The 23,839-nt window shown below is 40.6% G+C and overlaps 1 protein-coding gene across 1 annotated transcript in view; it reads right to left on the reverse strand.

The window, feature by feature from the left end:
* The window catches only part of ANO4 (anoctamin 4), a 311,842-nt gene that overhangs the window by 19,634 nt on the left and 268,369 nt on the right, over positions 1-23,839 (reverse strand). Inside the window, exons 17-24 of the mRNA XM_004589617.3 lie at positions 20,923-21,005; positions 18,047-18,187; positions 15,000-15,164; positions 11,505-11,541; positions 9,359-9,470; positions 8,348-8,405; positions 8,108-8,205; positions 6,374-6,516 (exon numbers count right to left, since the gene is read on the reverse strand). Of these exons, the coding sequence (XP_004589674.2) occupies positions 6,374-6,516; positions 8,108-8,205; positions 8,348-8,405; positions 9,359-9,470; positions 11,505-11,541; positions 15,000-15,164; positions 18,047-18,187; positions 20,923-21,005 (837 nt within the window). The remainder of the gene's footprint in view (positions 1-6,373; positions 6,517-8,107; positions 8,206-8,347; positions 8,406-9,358; positions 9,471-11,504; positions 11,542-14,999; positions 15,165-18,046; positions 18,188-20,922; positions 21,006-23,839) is intronic.

The raw sequence follows: 23,839 nt of genomic DNA on the forward strand, positions 1-23,839 counted from the left end.
ATAGTTTTCTATGTTAACAGGTATTGTTCTAATGACTTCATCCATGCCAACCTGCTCAATTTTCACAACCTTACAAGGTAAGTACCAAGCTTACTCTTATTTTGTTGGCAAGGAGACTGAGACATCAAGCTGCTCAAGACACATGATAAAGGGGTTATACAAACCCCACAGTTGTGGAGTCATCTGTCTCATTTTGTGACAGTACCACCTCCAGGTGCCCCCTATCTTTGTCACTTTGAAACGGACACTGTGCTTCTTCGATGTGGTTCTTGAGCCCAACAACAGATGCATTCATTGCTGTTTCACACTTGGTTTAATTTTTTTTTCTGATTTCCCTCTTTGAAGTCCATCTGCTCCCAAGACTTCATTATTATCTCTGATGACAGAATCCCCAATCCTCTATGAGTGTTCTTGGGAAATTTCCACTTGGCATTCTATGCTGTAGAATACTCTCCAAGCCAATCTTTCCACCTCATCCGTAAACCTAATTCTCACTTGTAATCCTCCTTGCCTCTGACACCTCTTGCAACGAAACCCAAATCCAAGCAGCACTGGTCTCCAGGGACCATCAATCATGTACCAGAGTATCTCTTCTTTCTCTCCTCTCTACTCTCTCTACTCAAGGCCAAGACTCTGATTTACTATTCAGTTTTTCTGCTTCCAAACTTCCACCTCCTACCCCCAGTGCAGTGCTTCCAATGCGTGTAAAACACTGGTTCAAGACCGTCACTTCCCTTCTTCCTATACAAACTGTGAAATGAAAAGGTAAAAAGCATGTAAAAAACAATATCACCATGTAAGCCTTACATACCAATTTTATTTATGTAATCTAAATACAATGCTTGATTTACTAACATATGCATATGTATGCATTTTTTTTTTTTGGTAAAAATCTGAGTGAAGGAGAAGAAAGCATGTAAAAATCAGTGGTCACCTCAGTCAAGGAGAGATCACTGAAGGGCAGAAATATCGGTCCAATTTTAGTGTATGTGCTGTCGAAGCGAGTACTGAAGAACGGAAATAGAAAGGGAATTCTAGTTTGATCTATATGCTTGTTTTATTTCTAAAAACCCAAGAGTTAACACTAACATTTTCATGGGTGTGCAATTCTCCATCTTTTTGGATTTCTGTTTTTCCATTTTTTAATATAATTCATGTATCTCTCTGCCCTAGCAAGTCACTGCCAAAGGCCTCGGTGAACAATCAGCAGCATCTTCGTTCCTCACTACAAGGCCAGCAGATGCGGAGCACATCTGTGCTTTGTGAAGACAGCTGCTGGATATTCCAACAGGCTGTAATGGCAAACTCGATAGTCAAGCATGATAGACAATCGATCAATGAAAATTACCAATGCATTACGTACATTTTTCATTTTTCTTTTGAACTTGCAATTGTTTTGAGTATAATCCCAGCCTATCTACACTACTGTCTAGCAAATTAGCAAATTTCTGTTCATAGCAGTCAGTCCTTGGCATGATCGTAGGAATTACTTTTGCCAATTTAATTTTCACCTCATAGGGTTCCTTTGCTTTTTTGCTTCTCGTTGTAATTACATGATAGTCTTTGGACCAGGATTAGATGATAGCTGACAAGTTCCCTTTATTTACAAAGCAAGGTGGAGAATAGGCAGGAAACAAGCATACAGAACTCACTGCTCCACCACAAGCCAATCCTGGGGCAGCAAGAGTTATAAAATCAAGACAGAGGAACTTCTTTGATGGTGAGCAGCATGGTGGGAGCCAACAGTGGCAGTAGTTAATATAATTATGGAAGGATTAGGATGAGGGCATAGTTGGGAAATGCCGAGCTATCATCCGTTTCTCCGAAGTCAGCAGTCTTGTGTGGAGATAATAGAGGATTGTTGGGGAAATCTATCTGAGCTATGGGATATGTTTGGACATGAGACTTGGAAGTCTGGTCAAATTATTGAGGTCCCAGAGGGGTATGGTCAAGCCATTGGGATTTACTGTGCATGCTAAATATATAAAGCATATATGCAAATTACTTTGATATACATATGAAGCTACTACACAATTGCTTTGACTTTGTTTTGCCATTTGTGCCCCTCAAACTATCTAACCTTTTAGGAATGAACGTATTGATGCCGGCTCCCAGTGACGTCCTTTACAATAAAGCACTGCTCAGGCTTCTATTATTCAGATAACAGAGGCAATCTCTTCAGTCTGATCATACATTAAGCTGGATTGAGTGCAATTTCACAAAGTTCAGAAGTGCAGTCTACTTCTGGTTTGTTCTTGTTTCTTGGCTCTGACTGAGAGCCTCAAGGATGTGGAGGGATTCCATTCTGCCTTTAAGATGGGCTCTTCAACCTTCTGCCTATCACATCTTCAAAATATCTTTTATTATTACATGTAGATGAAGAGTCAATTCAGCAATAATCACAACAATCCTAAATTGTTTTATATATGTATGTATATGTATTAACATACATATATGTTATATATATATATATATATATATATATATATATATATATGCACACAAGCCTCAAAATAGGCAAACTGAAAGTTGACAAAACTGAAAGTAGAATAAGATAAGTACATAAGCATATTTGAGGATTTCAACACACTTTTCTTAGTAACTAATAAATAAAATGAACAAAATGGACATTTGAGACAACTGATTAAATGGTATATGTAGAACATTATACCCAATATCTGCAGGATATACCAGAAATATTTATCAAATAGACAAAATTTGCTGGATATAAACAAATATCAACATATATCAAAGGACTGAAGAAACACAGAGAATATCTTCTGCCCATAGTGGTACAACATTAGAAACCAGTGAAAGAGAGATAACTGGAAAATATCTAGATGCTTTGATATTAAGCAGCATATCTGTAAAACAACACATAGATCAAAATAAATTATAGGAGTAATTGGAAAATGTCTTGAAAATGAAAATAAGAATCAGAATTTGTGGGATGCAAATTTAGATTAAAAGAAAGGATGAAAATCAGTAACTTAAGCTTCCATCTTGATATGTCAGAAAAAGGACAGAAAATTAAGACCAAAGAAAGCATAAGAAAGAAAAGGACAAGAGAAAAATGGATGAAACGGCAGAAAAATGTGTAACAGAGAAAAGCTAACAAAGCCTAAATCTGATTTAATTTTTAAGGTTAAACCTCTGGCTAGACTGTTAATAAAAGAAAAAGTGAAAATCATAAACTCTTAAGTTAAAAAGTGGGCACCAAAATAGATCTTACATATAATAAAGGAGATATTATTGTAGGATTAAATAATTTTTGACACTACCTTTGAGGATTCAGATGCCCTGAACAAATTTCCTGAGGAACATATCTATAACACGACCTACTATAAAGTGGATACTAAGGGCAGGCGTTGCAACTCAGAGGGTTAAGCTGTTTTGGATGCCTGCCTCTATATGTCATTGTCTGGGTTGAGTTCTGGCTACTCTGCTTCTAATTCAGCTTTATGTGAATGTATGTATTTATTCCTAGACACTTCATGAATTTTAGTGCAATTACCTACAATGTCATGATAACCCTTAAATAGCAGAAGGATGGACTTGTGACCATTGTTGAAGGTTTGTACTATTGTAATACTACAGGGAGAAAAATGAATCTTGCGCCTACTGATTCTATCCCCAGATAGCTGTAATGGCCATGGCTGGGCTAGTTTGAAGAAAGGGGTTTCAACTGAGTCTGCCACAAGAGTGGCAGAGGCCCAAACACTTGGACCACCTTCTGTTGTTTTCCGCAGAGAGCTGGATTGGAGGCAGAGCAGCCGGGACACAAACCAGTGCCCATATGGGCTGACACTGCAGGCAGAGACTTAGCTTACAGTAATACCCTCCCCCACATAAATTCTCAACAGAAACAGTGTACATATATTAATCAAGACACATGTACATATTTTTCACAGCATTGTTTGTATGAGATCAAACCTGGAAACAATCCAAGTGGTGGTCTAATTAATGGATGCTAAGCAATGGTGTTTTATTTGCAGGTGCCTAGAATACGTGCGAACTCACAGAATGGTTCCTCTGGTGAACTGATGTCTGCACTTCCATAAGTAACAGATATTCTGTCCCTGATTCAAGTACATTTATCTAGCATATTAATCCTTAACAGTGCTCAGGAGTACGGGTGAGTGAGGGATGGATAAGGGATGATCTGTGTGCTGGGGGTGCAAAGAGAAAGATCAGAATATATCTGGGAGTGGAAATGCAAAAACCACATGACAAAGGAAAGACGAGGTTAGTGGAACTTAGAGATTCTTCTTGTTTCGTAATTTTGGCTCAGATCCACATTCTAAGATTACTACACAAAAACAGAAGTGACGTTCCCTTATGGTAGCAACTTGGAAAAATGCTGTAATGGTGATATTGAGTGAAGGAGTTTGTTCTTTATTTTCATTTACAGGGAGATCCAAAAAGGCAAAATTAATCTGTGGAAGTCAAGAAGAGGATTTAGAAGATGTTATGAATTGCAGAGGGGACAAAGGCATCTTCTTTGAATCTGTTGCTCTCTGTTTCCTGCCATAGCTTGCAGGCTAGCAAACATTTTCCATAAAGAGCCAGAGAGTCAACACTGCAGGTCTGGCAGTACATGTAGTCTCTGTCACAACTACCCATTGTACTTTTGGATGTAGTGGAAAAGCAGTCATTTATGCCACCTAAATAAACAGGCGCAGCTACATTCTAATAAAACTTTATTAACACAAACAGGAAGTATACTGGATTTGGCCTGTGGGAGCAGTTTGGCAAGTCCTCCTGTTTGTAGGTTTATTTACATTCATGTGATTTCTTTCTTCTGTAATACTTGTGATGAATACACTTTTCTCATTATATGTTATACTTCAGTCATTACAGTTAGAAATGTGACAAAGTGGGGAGGTCGAAAATAACCAAATAATAAGAACAGAGATGAATGCACACATCTGCTTACGATGCCTGAGCTTCATTTCATGCTGCAAAGATACTGCAGTATTTGGGGCACTGTTAACCCCAGCCCCATTACAGAGAAAAAAGGCTTATTTTCAAGCACTCAAGATACCAACCTGGTTGTTCATTTCCTTTTTTATGGGAGAAGAACCCATTAAGAGTCCTCCAAGTGTTAGTTCGCCTAATGAATTCTCTTTATTAAACCTTATTATTAATGTTCCAATTGATTTCTTCTCCAAGTTATATCATTCTGCAAGTTTATAATTGAAACTCTAAAAACCATCAGCAGATAGTTAGGATGTAAGCTATCTAAGAAACGTTCAGCATCAATTCTGTTCCTCCTTTAATTTTCAGATTCTCAGGAAGCATTGCTTCTTTCAAAAGCAATGCATCTTGCCCACACCTACCTTCACTTCAAACACTATGTTACGGAACTCAAACAATTAAAAAAGAAGCAAATGTAAGCAAACTCAATATATTTGCTAAGGGGTTCTATTAGATCCTCTTCCCCCAGGAGATAAGAATATAGCCAATATTAGCCAAGCACATACTATGAGCCAAGCACTATTTCAAATCTTATGGTTCATTTCTTAGCCAGCTCCCTGATAATGTGCCTAGGAAAGCAGCAGAAGATGGCTCAAGTATTTGGGCTGCTGCAAGACCAGGATGAGCCTGTTGACTACTGGCTTTGGCCTAACCCAGCCCCATTGGCCCCTGGGAAATGAACCAGAAGATGGGAGAGCTCTCTCTCCCTCTATTTGTCTCTTTCTCTCTGTAACTCTGCCTTTCAAACAAATAAATACATCTTCAAAACGAATACATGATCTTAGTTATGTGTTGACAGAAGTAGCTTGGGTTTGATTCTAGAGAAATATAATAACTTACCTGTAAGTGTGGTATGGATTAAGCACCCCAGCTTCCTGTCATTTCCCTCCCACGACAGAAATCACCAACCCCATCATAGATCTTACTGATTCATACTGTGGCATCTGTAATGCTTCTTAAGTTTCCCTTTTCTAGCTTGTGCACTCTTTAAAAGCTGGGCACTGTGCCTCACGCTGTGTTGGTGTCACATAGAGTCTGCTTAGCACACAACAGGGCTGGACAGATGTCTGCTGGATGAACACATCAGTCACTTCATGAGTGGTAATTGCTTCTTGTTTTGTCCACTACCTTTCCTACCTCGTTTTTGCTCCCTGTTGATTTATTATAAGGCACATGACACACTGTCAGGCAGAGTTTAAAGTGACTAGGCTTGTGGCACTACATGTAAATAAATACTGAACTTCTTAAACAGGACGCTGGGTCCTCTGCATAGAGCTCAGGACTCTCCACAAATGGATGGACCCCTTGGTAACAGGTGTACGTTGAGTTGCATCTTACCAAGTAACTAAAATTTGCATTTATAGTTACTATGATATTAATTATAAAATTTCCATACTCATTTCTAAGTATTCATCGAAGAGTCCGTAGGCATTCATCGGCTGAAGGTTGTAGTCCTTTTCCCATTGTGGGAAATTTATTTTCCTCTCTGGTCCGTGTTCTTGTCGCAATTTCCTTCTAGTCCACCAATTCTGAATTAACCTGTGCAACAAGATCAGACTCTTACAATGATGTAATAGAGAACAACAGTTTAAAAAATCCAAGGCAATTTAGCCAGGAAATTATGTCTTGAAGTAGGAAGAAATATCAGTGGAATGTATGCTTCAAGAATATCTACTTACAAATAAAAAGAACAATTGATCAACCCATTTTAATCATTCATGAAATTGTCACAGGTTCAGTGTGGCCTATGAGGGCCTTAAAGAAAAACCCTGAACATCTATAAATAAATTTCCCAATACAAAGGCAATGCACAGATATCCAATGACAGTAAGACTTGTCTGAAATGTTTTAATTCAGGATCCATGAGCAGTCTTACATACACACACACTTCAGAGGCTGAGACCATCTGCAAACCCACACAAGTGCTTGTTCTCTTGAAATGCAGATGTCTATATTTCTACAACTGGACTTGCCTACTTTGGGCTTGAGCTTAACATGGACTCTGAAAGCCAGGAAAATGCATCTTACTAATGACATTTGCCCCTTCATCCTTAGTAGTATGCAGGTATGCATTTTACCAGAGTTTAAAGTGACTAGACTTGTGGCCTAGTGGTAAAACCGAAAGGGACCAAAAAAACAATTAACGAGGTATTTCTGAGTACAAATACCAAAAACAAAAAGGTATGAAGTAAAGAAAATGAAAGGATTAGTATCAAAGGCAAACTCTCCTCCTTTGAAGGTTCACTCTATGTCCAGGTAACTCGAAGCTAAAGTCCCCTTCATGGCTATGACATTTTGATTCATTAAGGTTTAACATAGAATAGAATTTTTCTAAATTCCTTCTTTCATGTATTTGAAAAAGGTTTACAGAAAACATCCAAGTCTTCAAATGAGATTTCTAAAAATCAATCTAAGACTGGAAAGTCACTGGCAGTAAGCTAGGAGCAGGTTTTCTCAAGTGAACTCAGGTTCAGCACATTGATCTAGCTGAATGAGCCTTTCTGAAACCTAGAGCTCTCTACAGAGACACCTAGCTGACACAGGAACCAAGAGGTGTGGAATTAAGGCGGAAATGCAAGCACTGCCGAGTCACATCTTTCTGAGACTTAACAAATCTGAGCAAAAGCAGCAGCATCTGAGGCTGTCTTTACAAAGGCAATGCAAGTTTTTGACCATTTGTCGTCAGTGAATAGGCAATAGTACCTTGTTGGTTGCAAAAGCCTGACTTGTAAACACAGTATTCTCTGAGCTCTCCTTTCCATAAGTTTTTTCCCCCTGGTTTATTGAGGGGGTGGAGAAATGGAGAACTAGTTAATGTGTCATCAACAGCTAGGGACCTCGAAGCTGCAGCCCCAAAGGTCCTCATTTAAAGCGACTTACAAGCAAAGCTTCAGTATTTAGGGGTCTAGGGAAACTTCCTAGAGAACACTTCCTTTCGTTGATGGGACTTGTGCTAACCCTCCCCAAGTGACCAGTGTTTATTCTCTCCAGGGCTGCCTCTGACCACCTGAGTGTGAGGTCCTGGCTCCCTCATTGAGTCTGCTTTGCTTATCTTACTTGCCACACCCAGAAAAGCCAATCACGAGCGGTGCCGCCTTGCCTCTCCATGACAGTCAGCTAAGGTACTTACGGGTAGCCAAGTTCCATGAAATTATTCCAGGTCTGCTTTAGCACCATTATAATACCCATTTGCATACAGAGATCAATAAGGCATCCACTAGGGTGGCACTGCAAGGTAAGCAAACACAGAAATTCAAGAATCAATGGGGAGGAAGCAAGGGTGTCTGCTCTCTAATCTGCACAAAGTTGCCCCATGACAGTTCAATGCCAGATTTCAAATAGAAACAAGGCACGGAGGAGAAATACAGACCTCTTCTAGTCTCCACCTGTTTATCAGCCTCAAGTAGGCACCTGGGTGTCCTGTGAATCTTCAACACACAGAAAAACAAGCCATTAGCATCCTCTAGATCAAAGTGTTCACTGACTACTCAGCTTAGCACATCCTCCAATGTAAGTTACTGCCACAGGAGATCTCAAGTCTGAGGGCACAGGGAAATTCTGACAGTTACCATAACTACAGCTTTTGGGATTCCCCAGAGGATATTTCTCTTCTGACCTTTCTGCCCAGTTGCTGAGCTCACATAGGGGCCGGTTCTTGCTATCTGCTGTGACTTTTAACACTTTTCTGCTGAATATCAAGAGCTTTGGCCTGTGAAAGCATCAGGTTTGTTCTTGGATTTAAACACATTTGGTCTTTCTGGATAATAGCCACTATTTTTTAAAAAGCTGACAATAATTCTGTGCTGCTGTCAGCAGAAAACAAAAACCAGCAGTTACACCTCCCTCACCCAAACTGCATAGCTGGCCCTTCCATTCATTGCTCATCTCAGAAATGCTTAGAGATGTCACCAAGCTAAGTAGGCTATGACTGTGAATCCTTCCCAAATCCTCAAGCTGGAGTTTGAAGTCACGCTCTGTGCTCTGGCATCCCATTTCCACCCACTTTCATGCCAGGTGACCCGTCTCTCATGATGTCAAGGGTTTAGGATGTGCAGCAGTTTACTGCTCCTTTAGTAATTGGTTCATGTGGACATGGATCCAGCAAGCAGACATTTTCCTTTTGCCACCTCCACGGGGGAACCACATTCCTCTGTGTATTTTAGCAATAAAGAGCACAGTGAGTGCAGAAGGCTTGCTACAGTTGCCCTGGGTGTGAAGGGGTCTTGAATTTGGGAATAGAAAGAAAACTGTCCTTCTCTTCTCACCCCAAGGATAAATCACCCTAAAGGAGGGCCTTCCTTACCAGACCTAGCCAGTGACCTCTGAGAGCCCTGTCTCCAGCAGCCTGGCTTGGGGAGGCATGCAGGGCTCCCGTTCCTACCTTCCGAGGAAGAACGCGATGTAAAACGTGGAGCTGTTCAGATTGACGAACTGAAAAAGAAACATTTTCAGGGTGAAGCTGTTCTCCCACTCGGACTCTGTGCGAGGCTGTTCTGTGGACAAAACGGAGTAGAGTCTGAGCGCCAGGTCTTCCCCTTCCCCACTCTCTCTTCACACATGGGCCTGCGGCAAAGGGTTCTCAGAAGGCAGGGGGACCACTGGGGTCTCTGATTCACCCACAGGTGGTGAAAGAAGATCTGGACCATCCAGAGGATCCTGGAGCTCAGCGATCAGCCTCCCAAAGAGCTTGGTAGGGAGTGGTGATTGATGCATCTGTAGGAACACCATCTCTAGGGTGCTCCAGGGTGACAGGATGCCAGAGAGTCAGGACACACACAGCCAGCCTAAAAGGACCTCAGGTCCACTCTCTGCCTAGCTTTATCTCTTCCTCTTCATGGCCACTCATGCACTTGGGACTGGGTAGAGACAGGTCATCTCCCAGCTCCTACGAATTCCTTGATGTCAACGTCTAGCTGTGGAGTGTATCCCAGGCCACTTCCAGAGAAGGAGGCAAGCTACTCCCCCAGGTTGCTGAGAGCATGCACTTGACTCCTTTACCTTCAGCTTCATTCACTATTCACTCTCACGGGCAGACCCCAAGCTGAGCACCCCATCCCAGGGGCTTTCACTGTACATCACTACCTGTGTTCAACAATTTCCTGACCTCAGTCATGCACCAGTTCTCACCTACTTCCTTGTGTTTCAGCTCCTACAGAGCAAGCACTCTCTGGACACTGTGATATGAATCAAAAGATGGATCTCTTTGCCCTCAAAGTGAAACTTCAACCTGAATCTCATGTCCAAGGCACTTGACCTTCCTTGGGAGCTGCCTTTCACTTTGAGCAATGTCAAAGAAAATATACTTAATGACATAGTACTTTCTGTTCCTACACTCCCCAAATTGTTTAACGTTAGGTCAATCCCTTCTCCATGAACTATAAAACTCATAATGTTTCCTGGGAGTCAATCTGGGAGGCAAAAGGAAGAGAAAAAGGAAGACAGCTGACTTAAATGGTTTCAATGTTCATTTCAGAACAATGCTGACCTGTTACTCAGAATACGGAAGACAAAGAATTTTTAAAGTACTTCTGGTTACATGGCAAGATTTCCTGGGTTGTCAGGCAGCCAGGTAACCAGGTGCTTCAACCTTGGGTGGACCCAGGCTGTTTTTCCATTGGCTTCTCAACCAGTCTGGATCAAGGTGTCACCGGACATAAACTACTATTGGGACATTTCCTCTTCCATAACATAAACCTTGTTGTGTTTGTGGGTTGAAAGGTGGTGGTGATGGAAATTTTCAGTGACACTGGAGGAGAGATACATATGTAACACACCTTGCTCTGTTTCTAGCACACAGGAAGGGTCAACAGATGGTCTCTTATTGTAATAATTATTATAAATAAAAATGCTTTTATGCTTTTCTCTTCCTCCAGAAAGTCACACTTGGGCATGCATTAAAGAAAGCTGTCTGTGGGGAGCGTGTAATTTTCTCAGACTTTCTAGAGCACAAGGTCCAATGTCTCATTATTAAAATTTGGACTATTTCTGTATTTTGAAAAAGTGGTAAATGTACAGTTTATGGCCTGATACTAAATTGTTGTGATTCTTTATGGGTTAGAGGTGACTTGCCCAGAGGAAAAGTATTTCTACAAGTGTCAGGGATCATTCCCATGCCTACATTTCTAGTTAGAATACTTCTGGAATTCAAAGCAAGCAACTGGCTCTGATCTTACAGTTCATAAAAACTTAGTAACTAATTAAAAACTGTAGGTAACAACAATTGTACAATTTCCTAAATTATACTGGATGCATCCTACATTCTTCTGTGATGATATTTTTATTACTCATAGTAAGGAAATCTACTTATATCAGTTCTTTATAAGCAATGGTTGTGATAAGTTAAAGCTTTAGGTAGCAGAGATTCTTTTACTACTAGAATATATTTAAAATATTCCATCATGGGAAAAATAATCCACACTGTATACAAATAAAAATAACTTATTTCCACTGGTATTTGTAAAAGGAATCTGATAATATGCTTTCCTGACCACAATATTGCACCATGAAATTAAAAGGGTTCCACTTACCTAAATTTGTCAGAAGCAGTGCAACTTTTTCATAGAGCTATAAAAGAAATTTCAGACATTTAACAAGTCAATTTAAATGCTGTGAAATCTGTGATTTTAAATAAACTCGCTGATCAATTCATGACTGGAAATAATGTCATTATGCATTGCTCACAGAATGGGAACACTGTGGAGAACTGCTTCCTCTCAGGGCCAGAGAGTCACGCACAAGGACTGTTTTATGATTGTCTGAATCTCCCTTCGTATGTTGGAGAGAATAATTCCATGGCAACAAGGCTGCTTCCACGAATTCCCAGATTTTTAGGTTGGGGTGGGCAGAAATTTCCAAGTCCCGGTAATCTAAATGTAAAGTCTCTAGGGCCCCTCCTGATGATAAGATACTATTATTTATATAGTAATCCTATTATTTATGGATTGTTGTAGCTTCTAAGAGCATTTAGAAATGATGAAACGATCAAACATTACCATCAAATACTACTGTTTATGATACTCTGCTTTTCCATAATATACTGGCTGTATCCTTAGGTTCCCTAGCCTCTGGTAAATAGATGGTTTTAGAAACTAATTGTGTGTGTGTGGGGGGGTACACAAATGTACACAGGATATAGTTTAGGGAAAATGCCAGGTATAAGAGATCTCACAAAGAGAGTATAAATTGAGAGGAAAAGCAACTATTTCCTAAAATGAAAGACGATAATTGAAAAGAAAAACTGGTCTATGGATTTGCACAATATGCAAATGATATCCCATTTAAAATGTAACATAGCTAAAACATGCTGGTTAAATTTCTCTAGCTGGAATTATGCATTTACCACCAATCAACTTTGGGATTTGGGCAAGTGATCTCATCCTTTCCTCAGACCATCATGTTCCTCATATGTGGATAGAACGAGTATTGGCTCCACTGACCTCAAGTATTCTTTCTTAAATTTGAATTCTCTTATCTGAGATTTCTGCTGACAATGGAAACAGGCAAAATATTCCAACTGGATGATTCCAAACTTCCATCAACAATGGTTTTCTATATTATGCTACCCAGTTGGCAATTTTAATGTGCAATAATAAGGTTTTACAGTCTAAGTTTGCATTTTGAACACTAAAACTCATAGATTCCAATGTTAAAAGAGATTGATACAATTTTCATTTCTTCTCTGTTTTAAGATTTATTTATTTTACATGAAGGTCAGAGTTACAGAGAGAGGCAGAGAGAGAATAAGAGAAGTATCTACTGGTTAACTCTCCAAATGGCCTCAATGACCAGTGCTATGCTTGTCCAAAGCTGGGAGCTAGGAGCTTCTCCTGGGTCTCTCTCTGGGTATAGAAGCCCAAGGACTTGAGCCATCTTCTGCTGCTTTCCCAGGCCACAAACAGGGAGCAGAGTGGAAAGTGGAGCAGACAGGTGACACACTGGCACCCATATGGGATGCTGGCAATGCAGACAGAAGATTAAACAGATATACCACCACACCTGCTCCAATGATTTTTTAATAAGAAATGCTGTTATATTGTTATTGTAGAGTCATCCTCAATTGATCATAAAAATAAATCCTGGTGGGACTGGTTCTTCGCCCATGGTGCTGGTATCCAATATGGGCACAAATTCATGTCCTGGTTGCTCCACTTCTGATTCTGTGCACCCTGCTTATGGCCTGGGAAAGCAGCAGATGATGGCTCAAGTCCTTGGGCCCTGAACCCACACCCATGTGGGAAACCTGAAAGAAGCTCCTGGATCCTAATTTCAGATTGGCTTAGCTCCGGCCATTGTGGCCATTTGGGAGCTAATCAATGGAGGAAAGATTTCTTTCTGTATCTCTCCTTCTCTCTGTAACTCTGCCTTCAAAATAAAAATCAAATAAATCTTGATAACAATAAAATCCTGGTAAACAGATTAGATGTCACAACCAACAGTTTGATATTACAAAGGCCTTAAATAATGAACAGAAAAAAAAAATTTTAAATGTTTACAAAATTTATACTTTTTACAAAATTTACAAAAAATATCCTTTCTGTTTCACACTGACATATGCTTGTTCAAGTGCTTCAGTTTGGCATTTGTTTGAAAGAACTTGGGAGCTGACGGTATGTCACTGGATGAACACTAAAAAATGATTTTGCAAAAAGGAACAGTAAGGCAACCAATCTATTGATTCTATTACTTTTTACAATATAAGGGCAAGTGCACAGGGTCACACTCGGACCTATGGAAAATCTGTCACCATGGCACACAGGATAATCTGGGCAGGGAGAATAGCATCCACACATCGGATGACTCACACTGACTGGAACTGCAAGAAGAGGGATCTGGTAAGGGCAGTGGAAAACCGAGGTTTCTAAACTTGATACACTAATATCTGTAACCACGAAAAAGCTGGCTGATCTTTGAGATCTGTCCAAAGGAAGCTGTGAGAACTTCTAGTTTGATCTTTTCAACCTAATCAATGTATGTGTTTCAGCCTAATCAGTGTTTTGATGGAAGCTGTCTTTGTGATTAACTGATTTGTTTGGAAGAATATATTGTGGTGGCTTTACCTCTTTCTTAATCTTAAAAAAGATTAAAAAAAAAACCTTTTCCTAGCTATCTTAATGCTTGGTTGATCTTGTAAGGGAACCTGCAAAGTTTCAAGGCATACAAGGGACATGAGAACATGTGTGCAGGTGAGGACAATGCCAGAAGTGGCTGAGGAGGGTAAGGCAATTGGCTCCTGCATACTAGAGTTGGAGGTGATTCTGCTTTTTAAGGTATTCTGTATTTTTTTCTTTGTTTCCTCCCCATTGCTATCACTTGTCATTTCCTGCAATCATCAGGATTCTTGCCTTAACAACCTTATGCTATTCTAGTCTGATGCTGTATAGGACATTAGAACACCACAGCTATTCATGCTGTTGATAAAGGAAAACAAACCCTAGGGATACTCCTAAGAACAATGGATATTATTATAGGCATTGCTCATAGCAATATAAGGGCTCTCTATGACCTACTTTGGCTACTCCGAAGCTCCTCACTGAATAAAATATAAAAATTCCTAGCAGTGAAGCTTCCAGCACACAGTAGGTGCTTTCAATGTCAGCAACTATATATATATATATATATATATATATATATATATATCATTATATTTGCCTACATCTTTCAGTTAAGTGAATGAATCTTTCAAGTAAATGAATAAACCTCAAATCCAGCTTCCTGCTAAAGTGCACCTTGGAAGTCAGCAGTGATGGCTAAAGTAGTAGTGACACCCACATTGGAAACAGGCTTGCAACTCTTGGGTGCAATAGCTGAGTCTCAGTGAACCCAAGCACTCAACTCTTCACACTTGAGTTCAAATCAGACAGACACTGTCTCTGACCCTCGCTTGAGTCACTTCCTTTTTCTCTGGCTCTATTTTTACCTGCCCATATGGTGGAGTGGAGCACTGTGAACCATCTGTGATCCTAACAGCTGTTGGAACTGGCATCACAAACTAGGCTTGCTGCAGCTAGGTTCACACCACTTACCACGTTCAGCAACATAATGATACAAAAGTTGATGCACACGGCAGTCCCTGTGGTTGCAACCTGAGAGTTATTCCTGATGAGTGCCCACTTGAAGGCTGCGAAAGTGCTGACAGTCACCACCCGGTAAATGACGATCCCGAACACGGCCGCGATGACCACACAGATCTGGCAGGAAGACAGAGTCCCCGTGAGTCCCTTGGAACATTTCAGGGAGCGAAGTCACCCTCCCAGGAAATCTTCTGATAAGGAAATAAAGCAATGGCTTCTAGCTCACACTAGTCCCTGGGGTTCCTCCCTTCTTTCTGTATTTTCTCTTGCATTCCAATAGAAAAACCATCTGCTAGAAAACTGAGAATCAGTGTAAGTTATGGGATAGCACCTTCTTAAGTGGAACCTCAGACTGAGCAGAGAAATAATATTTATTATGAGAATCCTAGCATGTTACTTTTCTGTTCAGAGTTATTCAAGAATAAAAGCGAAGTCCTGGGCCTGGTGCGATAGCGTAGTGGTTAAAGTCCTCACTTTGCACGCACCAGAATCCCATATGATCACTGGTCCTGGAAGCCCCACTTCCCATCCAGCTCCCTGCTTGTGGCTTGGGAAAGCAGTAGAGGATGGCCCATAGCCTTGAGACCCTGCACCCGCGTGGGACACCTGGAAGAGCTCCTGGCTCCTGGCTTCAGATCAGCTCAGCTCCAGCCATTGTGGCCGCTTGGGGAGTGAATCATCGGATGGAAGATCTTTCTCTCTGTCTCTCCTCCTCTCTGTATATCTGCCTTTCCAATAAAAATAAATAAATCTAAAAAAAAAAGAGACTAAAAGCGAAGTCCTTATTGTGGCCAGCCTGGTGTTTTCAACCCCATGGGCTATTCTGCCTTTCTCCTGGAGATCCCATATTTTCTCTCACTGCTTCAACTGGACCAAGTGTCCTCACTCTTTATGATCATTGCTTTTGCAATGACTCTCCACCTAGTCTCCTAGAACATAAATGCATGCATGTACATATACAACAGCCTAGTACACATCTACTCATTCCTTTTCACTTCTGCTCAAGCCCTACTTCACAGTCAAATCTTGGCATGGCCCCTAGATTGCTTTTATTGTAGTTATATTTATACCCTGTGAGTATATATCTCCTTTCAGGATACTAACTGTAATTTCCAGTAATTTATCTGCTTGGTTACTGTTCACAGTCTGTACTAGAAAAGAAGCTCCATGGAGGAGGAACGGCATCTGCTTCAGTCACCACTCTTTGTGCAGCATCTCCGTATGACTGCAGGTGCATAGAAGATGCTCAGTTAACTGTTGAGTGAGCCAGCTGTGTAAATAAGTATACAATGCTTTCTCAAACAGATGCATCTGTGGACTGAAGCTGCTTTCCCTGAAGATTTTATGGTGTCTGAGGACAACATGGCACATCTCCCATTTCTATAGACTAGTGAGAAACTGAAACCCAAAAACCTTTGTGATTTCTATTAGGTTCTTCTACTACGTCCTAGGGACCTCATCTTAATCCATCATCCAAAGCTGGATTGTAAAGCCAGGCCTCAGGGCAGCCCTGTTGACTTAGATTTCTTCCTTCACAGGAGCATCCCGCTTCTAGGCACAAACTTTATTTTCTACTAACACTTAAGGATGAAATGCTCCAAAAGCTTGAGGATGATGTCTACCTGGAACTAACAAAAACAATAACAACACATCAAAAATCTGATGAGGTGTCAACCCTGGATCTGTTGATAGGGACACAGGAGAAATTTGCCCTGAAATTTAGCTCTGGGTGGCAAGATCACAGAGTGGAATACACACTTAGCCTGCCTCAAGTTAGATAACAGATCAGGATTCCTGCTCAGCTATTTCCCCAGCAGTGTGATCTTGGGCAAGCTTGTCTTCATGGCTTGGGCCTCCTGTGCTCCAGGTTCCCCAACTGTAGACTAAGGAAGGCTCCATTTGTCTGTAACTCTACTATGATAGCCAAGTCAGTACATATGAAGGTAGGTACAGGGCAAAGCGTGACACACTACTTTACAAAGTCATATCTATAGAAGGGGCTGGTGCCAACCTTGATCTTGAACCTTGATCAAGAGTCTTTGGGCAAGCTGCCTAGCCTTGGACACTCCTGGTGTCTTCAGTGACAAGATGGGGGGAATGTCCTTGTCTTTTCTACTATCAAATTCTAGGATAGATATTCACAGGCACATCACTTGAAAAGAGGAGAGTTTAAATCACCCCTTATGGGATTTGCATATATATCAATATCAGAAATATCCAAGTTAATCACAAATTAACTTCTTAGAGTTATTTCAAGCTGATGTGACCATTAATGACATCTACTTCAGCAAGATGTATCTGGTACTCACAAGACAGCTAACACCATCATAAAAGAAAAAAAAAGCATTGCCTTTTGTAAAAGTTAGCACTGTTTTGGTTATGACAGTTATGTACTCATATATCTATTTGTATAGCACATCCTGGTTATGACAGAGAATGTATAAAATATGTCAGAATATTCATAAGATATAAGTGATAGCATAGTCAGACAGGCATATTTCAGTGAAAAAATAAAATTCATGCATACAAGTAAGTCTTTGAAAAATTCATGGAAAATGTATATTATGAAGAATTTATGCATGCATTTCAATTTTGGTCATGAAAATAACTTATTGTTTCTATCTTTCCACTTTTTTTCATTTTGTTTATTGTATGGGCATGGTGAAAACAACTTAGAAAAACACTGTTGTAAATTTTAGTTCACATTTTTAATTTCTTTCAGTGTGACATAATGGAACACTGTGTGTGGAAGGAGCACTGGATTAGAATGTCTGGGTTCTTGGCTACTAATCTGATGACCCTAAAAATGCCCTGTAACCTTGTGGAGCCTCAGTTGTGCCATCTATTTTATGGGGACAGCAACATTATTCCAGACCATTATAGCTAAACCATACCATGTGCGAAAAATGATTTGTTAAAAACTATGTGACATTGTTACTGCTACCATGCAACGAGCTTGTACTTTATGAAACAATCTTCTTAAAAAAGGAGCTTCAAACCATAAAAAAGATCCCAGATGCAGAAACGATAAGTCTGCTGCACTTGTCTGCAAATGCTTGGTAAGGTTCTGGCTTTCCTGAAATGGGATTCATCCGCTCTTTCTTGGAATACTTGGCTTCAAACTGAGGTCGGATTTCCTCCTAAAGAACAAGCAGATATACATTTAGGCATTGAAGAAGCGCTCATTCAAGAAATAAAGCCTATTTTAAAGTACCACAAAATGACTGCCTCCTGATTCAGTCAACCAATGAAGTGGATTGGACTTGGGGACTTAGACTGGAATATTTGGAAGGTAAAATTTGTAAAAAAAAAAAAAATCTAAAGCCTGAAGGTCAAAATTTATTATCATTAAAAGCTAGCATTGTAATTTAAACTATCATTTAGTTCCTCCATTATGACGCTAGGATTAAAGCAATAAACTGAGAATAATAGTTGTTAATAGGACCACCTGTCCTTACCTAATGGATAGGAACGTTTATTAAGTTTTTACTTTTACTACCAGGCAGTAAAATGGACACAGGCACAAAGAATGTATCTGAATAAGAAAATGTTCAAATCAATGTTGTGGTTATAATGACAGTATAATTCATAGTTTTATCCTACATTTTTTCATTTTTATAGACAGTCTACTGAAAACATGTGACATCTCTTTTTAAATATATTCCTATAACAGTCATTTATCTGTAATCAATAGATTTTTAATGTCTTGTTAATTGGCATTAAAAACAGAGAAAGTACCTTTCAAATTCAGCTAAAATCAAGGTTTTTCCAATTCTAATTCAAGCTTCCTTTCATATAGGGAGTCCCATACACGTGTGCAGCGTGCTTGACTAAAAAGCAATTGCGGGATTAAGAGGAGACAATGAGCAAGAGGTTATACTGAAGTGAATTAAGCACCTGTTCTGTTGGAGTGCTTTGAAAGACATGGAGAGTGAGCAGAACCTGGCGAAAGGGAAACTGAGTGAATCCAGGCAGAAAGGTTGGAGAAGCTGATGAAGGTACTGACAGAAAAGAAGTGAATGACGAGGAAGACTGTGGAGAATGGGTACACATTGACAGCAGCTTCTGCGCACAATTTTGTTGTTGTAGCCAGGTTTCTCCTACATGCCTGTAAGGACTTTGTGACCCCAGAAGGTCAGCGAGCACAGGATTACAACTGATAGGATAACATTTGTATGAGAACAACTGGATGGATGTCATTTGTGTGACTGATTGGGTATCATTTGAGAACAAAAGCATATTCACAGAATACAGAGAAAAAGTTGCCATTCACAAGGCGTAAGTTAAATAAAATAAAATAAAAAAAAACCCAAAACAAGCAAACAAGCAAAAAACTCTCCACCAAGCTTATTACAACGATAGAATTCTTATTATGTAGGGTTCTAGAAGGTTCCTTTTAATATATAAAAATACATGCACAGGGAAGAGACATCCATTAATCCCTGTATTACGACATGTGATTAGTTTATCTGATTCACCAGCATAGTGAAGCTCTGAGTAAGAGATCTATGTGAGGAAGGAAAGAATGGTTGAGGACAGGACAGCAGTGAAGAGTGGTACTCAAACCCAGCAGGCGTGGGCAGGCCCAGGCAACAAGCTAGCACACAGGTAGGGAAGCACGGTGTGCTGGTCCAGAGGGAAAGGGAGCGTGAGGGCACTTGGGAATATGCAGAGAAAGGGCAGTCCTAGGGACTGGTGATACACTTGATGGTTTGGTTCACAATTGGCCCTACATTCCGCCACATCCACCAGGGAGCCCTCCTCTGGGCCTGGCACATCCGGATACTGCCTGGATACCAGGGTTTTCACTGCAACAGGCCTGTGCCTCTCTTATCCTGGGAGGTTTACCTATATTTTCCCAGAGCTGTGCATATCCTCTTTCTGCTGAAGCAAATGGGTGGTATTTGAGAAACTGAAATAACTTTTACTACCAATTCTTCTGGTGGTCTCCAAGCAGAATTCTTTATATACTCAGGGAATTTTACTACACTAACAAATCAGAACGTAGTCTTTTAAAAAATATTCTGCAAGCCCCCTTTTAGACAGCATAAAATGTTTTGCAGACAGGTATTAAACATCTTATTCTTTTTTTAAATTCTGAGTTATCATATGTTCTCTCTCTTTTACAAGGCAAACTTCATCCAAATATGAGACAAACATACAGGTAAATAAACATCCTCATAGATGAACTATATAACAGAGACTAGCAGATCAGAAGTGAAGGTACATTGCAGTAGGTACTTCTACTCTGATAAAAAGAGGACCCCCAGGGCCCGGTAGCGAGGCCTAGCGGCTAAAGTCCTCGCCTTGGAAGCCCCGGGATCCCATATGGGTGCCGGTTCTGATCCTGGCAGCTCCACTTCCCATCCAGCTCCCTGCCTGTGGCCTGGGAAAGCAGTCGAGGACGCCCCAAAGCATTGGGACCCTGCACCCATGTGGGAGACCTAGAAGAGGTTCCTGGTTCCTGACCTCGGATTGGCGCGCACCAGCCCGTTGCGGCTCACTTGGGGAGTGAATCATCGGATGGAGGATCTTCCTCTCTGTCTCTCCTCCTCTCTGTATATCTGACTTTGTAATAAAAATAAATCTTTAAAAAAAAAAGAGGACCCCCAGTGAGACAGTTAAATATAGCTTGACAACGTGATACTAGATTTTTACCTTCGTCTATATCTACAGTGCCATGATGCACTTAAATAACAGAATTCTCAACTTGTAATGGTTGCTAAAGGACTTTAGTACTGTAATAATATGGGGGAGAATGGTGGAGGGGGTGGTGAGGAGGGAAGTGGGGAATCCCTATATTGACAACATTGTATCATGGGAAATAATAAAAATAACTATTGTAAAAAAAATTTCCAAGGTAAATGATACAAACCTCCTCCTCTTCCCAGTCTATCAAGTCCCAGTCGTAAGCAATGACTGCTCGCCGTCTTTTCCAAAATTCCAGGAAAACTGTCGCTGGAAGAGGCAGAGAAAAGAACCAGAGGTTTTCAAATAAGAGTCAAATAAAACGATTAGTGGTGTCACTGGATGCAGTGAAACCTTTGTGAAGAATGTTGACTGCGTAAGCATCCTCACATATCAGAATTCCTAAGTAAACCACATTGAGCAAGAACCATTTTCTGAGCCTTACTAAAACATGTGCCAAACATGAAAAAAAGGAGACTTCATTTAGAATTAAACTAATCTAGCTTGGGGATGGAGGCAGAATAGACTCATTAGCATGATAAATGCTTGGGGATGTAAAGTCCTGAGAATGTTGGATTATCAACATCTTCGTAACTGTTGGAACATTTTAAAAGCAAAGGGCAGGTGTGGTGAAACAGCACAACCAAAAATTCAGAGGTTTACATTTTTGATTGCCAAGCGATTTCTCGTCCCCCACGTACTCCTCCAGAACATATTTTATTATTATTTTATTGAAGGAAGCTGTTTTCTGAAATAAGTGTTTTTTCTTTTGTTTCTCTATAAACCATCTTCTTGTCACAATGGAGGCAAAAAGTATTTAAATCTACTAAGAATTATTTCCAAGAGATGTGAGCTAACTGTCCTTCCACCCAGAAAAAGTAAAATTTCTACTCATTTAAACGAAAAACATCAACTCCAATGAATGATTGAGCATCTTGCAATAAATAAGATAAGGAGATAAAGGAATAAAAACATATTCCTGCTGGCACAAAGCAAGTAAAGATGGACACACACACACACACACACACACACACACACACACACATTCTGAGAATGAGTGGCCACAACTAAGGACATAATAGAAACACCCTAAGAAATTAGGGAGATCTATGTCTATAGGGCCTTTTCATATCTCTTGGTCTTGCTATTTAATTAGATTCACAGAAGGAAAAAAAAGTCATCTATTTGGAATCAGGTTATGGGAAAAGGAAAATAATTTATTTGTTCTGAAGAAGGACCAGTACTTTCTTTGTTTCTGCCCCCACTTTTCCCCACACTACCCTCCCTTAAGTGCTATTCAGAACCAGAAGAAATCATTTTAAAATAAAGTAACTAGAAGGACAATAGATAAGAATCCTCTGGCATGTGGCCTAGACATCACCAGACTTAAAATACAGCTCAGGCACAAGCTGTGCTACCGCTGGAAAATCAATTAGCTTCTCTAATTCTCAATTTGCTGATAAGCACAGAGAGATGGTACCACGGGTCTATAATCCCTTATCTTGCATACTCAAAGTAAAAAGCATATCCTAAAGCACTGTGGTTTTTGCTGCTAAGTTTGGCACAAACTCCTCCTGTGACAGACGTGGACAGGTGCAATGCTCCTGACAGTCATCAGCTCCTCTTTTAGTGAGAATATTCACATGCTGAAAGCAGCCATAAAAGTGTATTTCAGCATGGAGTCTGTGTCCAGCTCTCTTGGATATTACAGAAAATACTGTCTGTGTATGGCAGTACCTTAGCAAACTCCAAAAATTTCTGAGTGGTTATAGTATATTAACAAAAATATGCCAAAATAATCAGGTGGTAAATTCTGGAACATGGGAATTAAAATATATCTCTGTAGTGGAGGTTAGAAAGTACAACATGGGGTAGGCATTTTTCACTGGATTCCTCTGGTAGGATTGGCTGTTTCAGGGGTCTCTAAGACCATCCCTATACCCAATAATTCCCCTGGAGGATTAAAGTATGCAGACTGTTAATGTGCAGATGGCAGAGGTTTATTTCAGTAAGAATCTAAGGCAAAAGATGTGCGGGACAAAGTTCATGGCAATCCAAGCACACGCTTCCCATAATCCTCTCCCAGTAGAGTCACATTGGACATAATTCCTCCACAAAAGTTGTGACGGCGCATGGGTATTGGTGGAAAATCTCATTAGAAACTTCATAATTATGGATTTTATTGGGGTCAGAGTTGTCAGTACCCTCTACCCGGCACATAATACTAATTCCAGAAAGAAAGCGTTTAAATCACATTGTGTGAGCATGTAATTTGTGCACAGTGAGTTACCCTGAGCAGTGAAGGTGTTGGGAACTGTTCTCAGATCCCAGTTCCCAGACACCATGAAGGACCAGTCATGTACACAGGCCCATCTCAAGCAAGCTTGCTATGTTACCTCTTCCACACAACTGCCTTCTGCCTCACTGAATTGCACTTGTCTTTGCAAATGGTTCCCGGGGTCAATTCATCTTCATGATCCTCTGCTCTTTTTTTTTTTTTTTTTTTTAAAGATTTTATTATTATTGGAAAGCCGGATATACAGAGAGGAGGAGAGACAGAGAGGAAGATCCTCCATCCGATGTTTCACTCCCCAAGTGAGCCGCAACGGGCCGGTGCGCGCTGATCCGAGGCCAGGAACCAGGAACCTCTTCTAGGTCTCCCACACGGGTGCAGGGTCCCAAAGCTTTGGGCCGTCCTCGACTGCTTTCCCAGGCCACAGGCAGGGAGCTGGATGGGAAGTGGAGCTGCCGGGATTAGAACCGGCGCCCATATGGGATCCCGGGGCTTTCAAGGCGAGGACTTAAGCTGCTAGGCCACGCTACCGGGCCCTCCTCTGGCTCTTTTGAGTAAATGCCACTTGGTGTGGAATTTTTGGGGTCTCAAGTCTCCCTGGTTTTGAAGAGCAAAAAGCAGCCAAGCCCTGGGTTCTCCATACAAGGGCACTAAACGCATTAATGAAGACTCCACCCACTAGACTTAGTCAATCGCTTCCCGAGGTGTCACCTCTTGCCATATATGTACCTCAGGCGGTTGATAGCAGGCACCCTAAGTAACCCACTGGAATGGGACTTACCCTGGTTATAATTACCATGTCTCTTAATAC

Source organism: Ochotona princeps, chromosome 15, assembly GCF_030435755.1.
Source record: "Ochotona princeps isolate mOchPri1 chromosome 15, mOchPri1.hap1, whole genome shotgun sequence".
NCBI lineage: Eukaryota > Metazoa > Chordata > Mammalia > Lagomorpha > Ochotonidae > Ochotona > Ochotona princeps.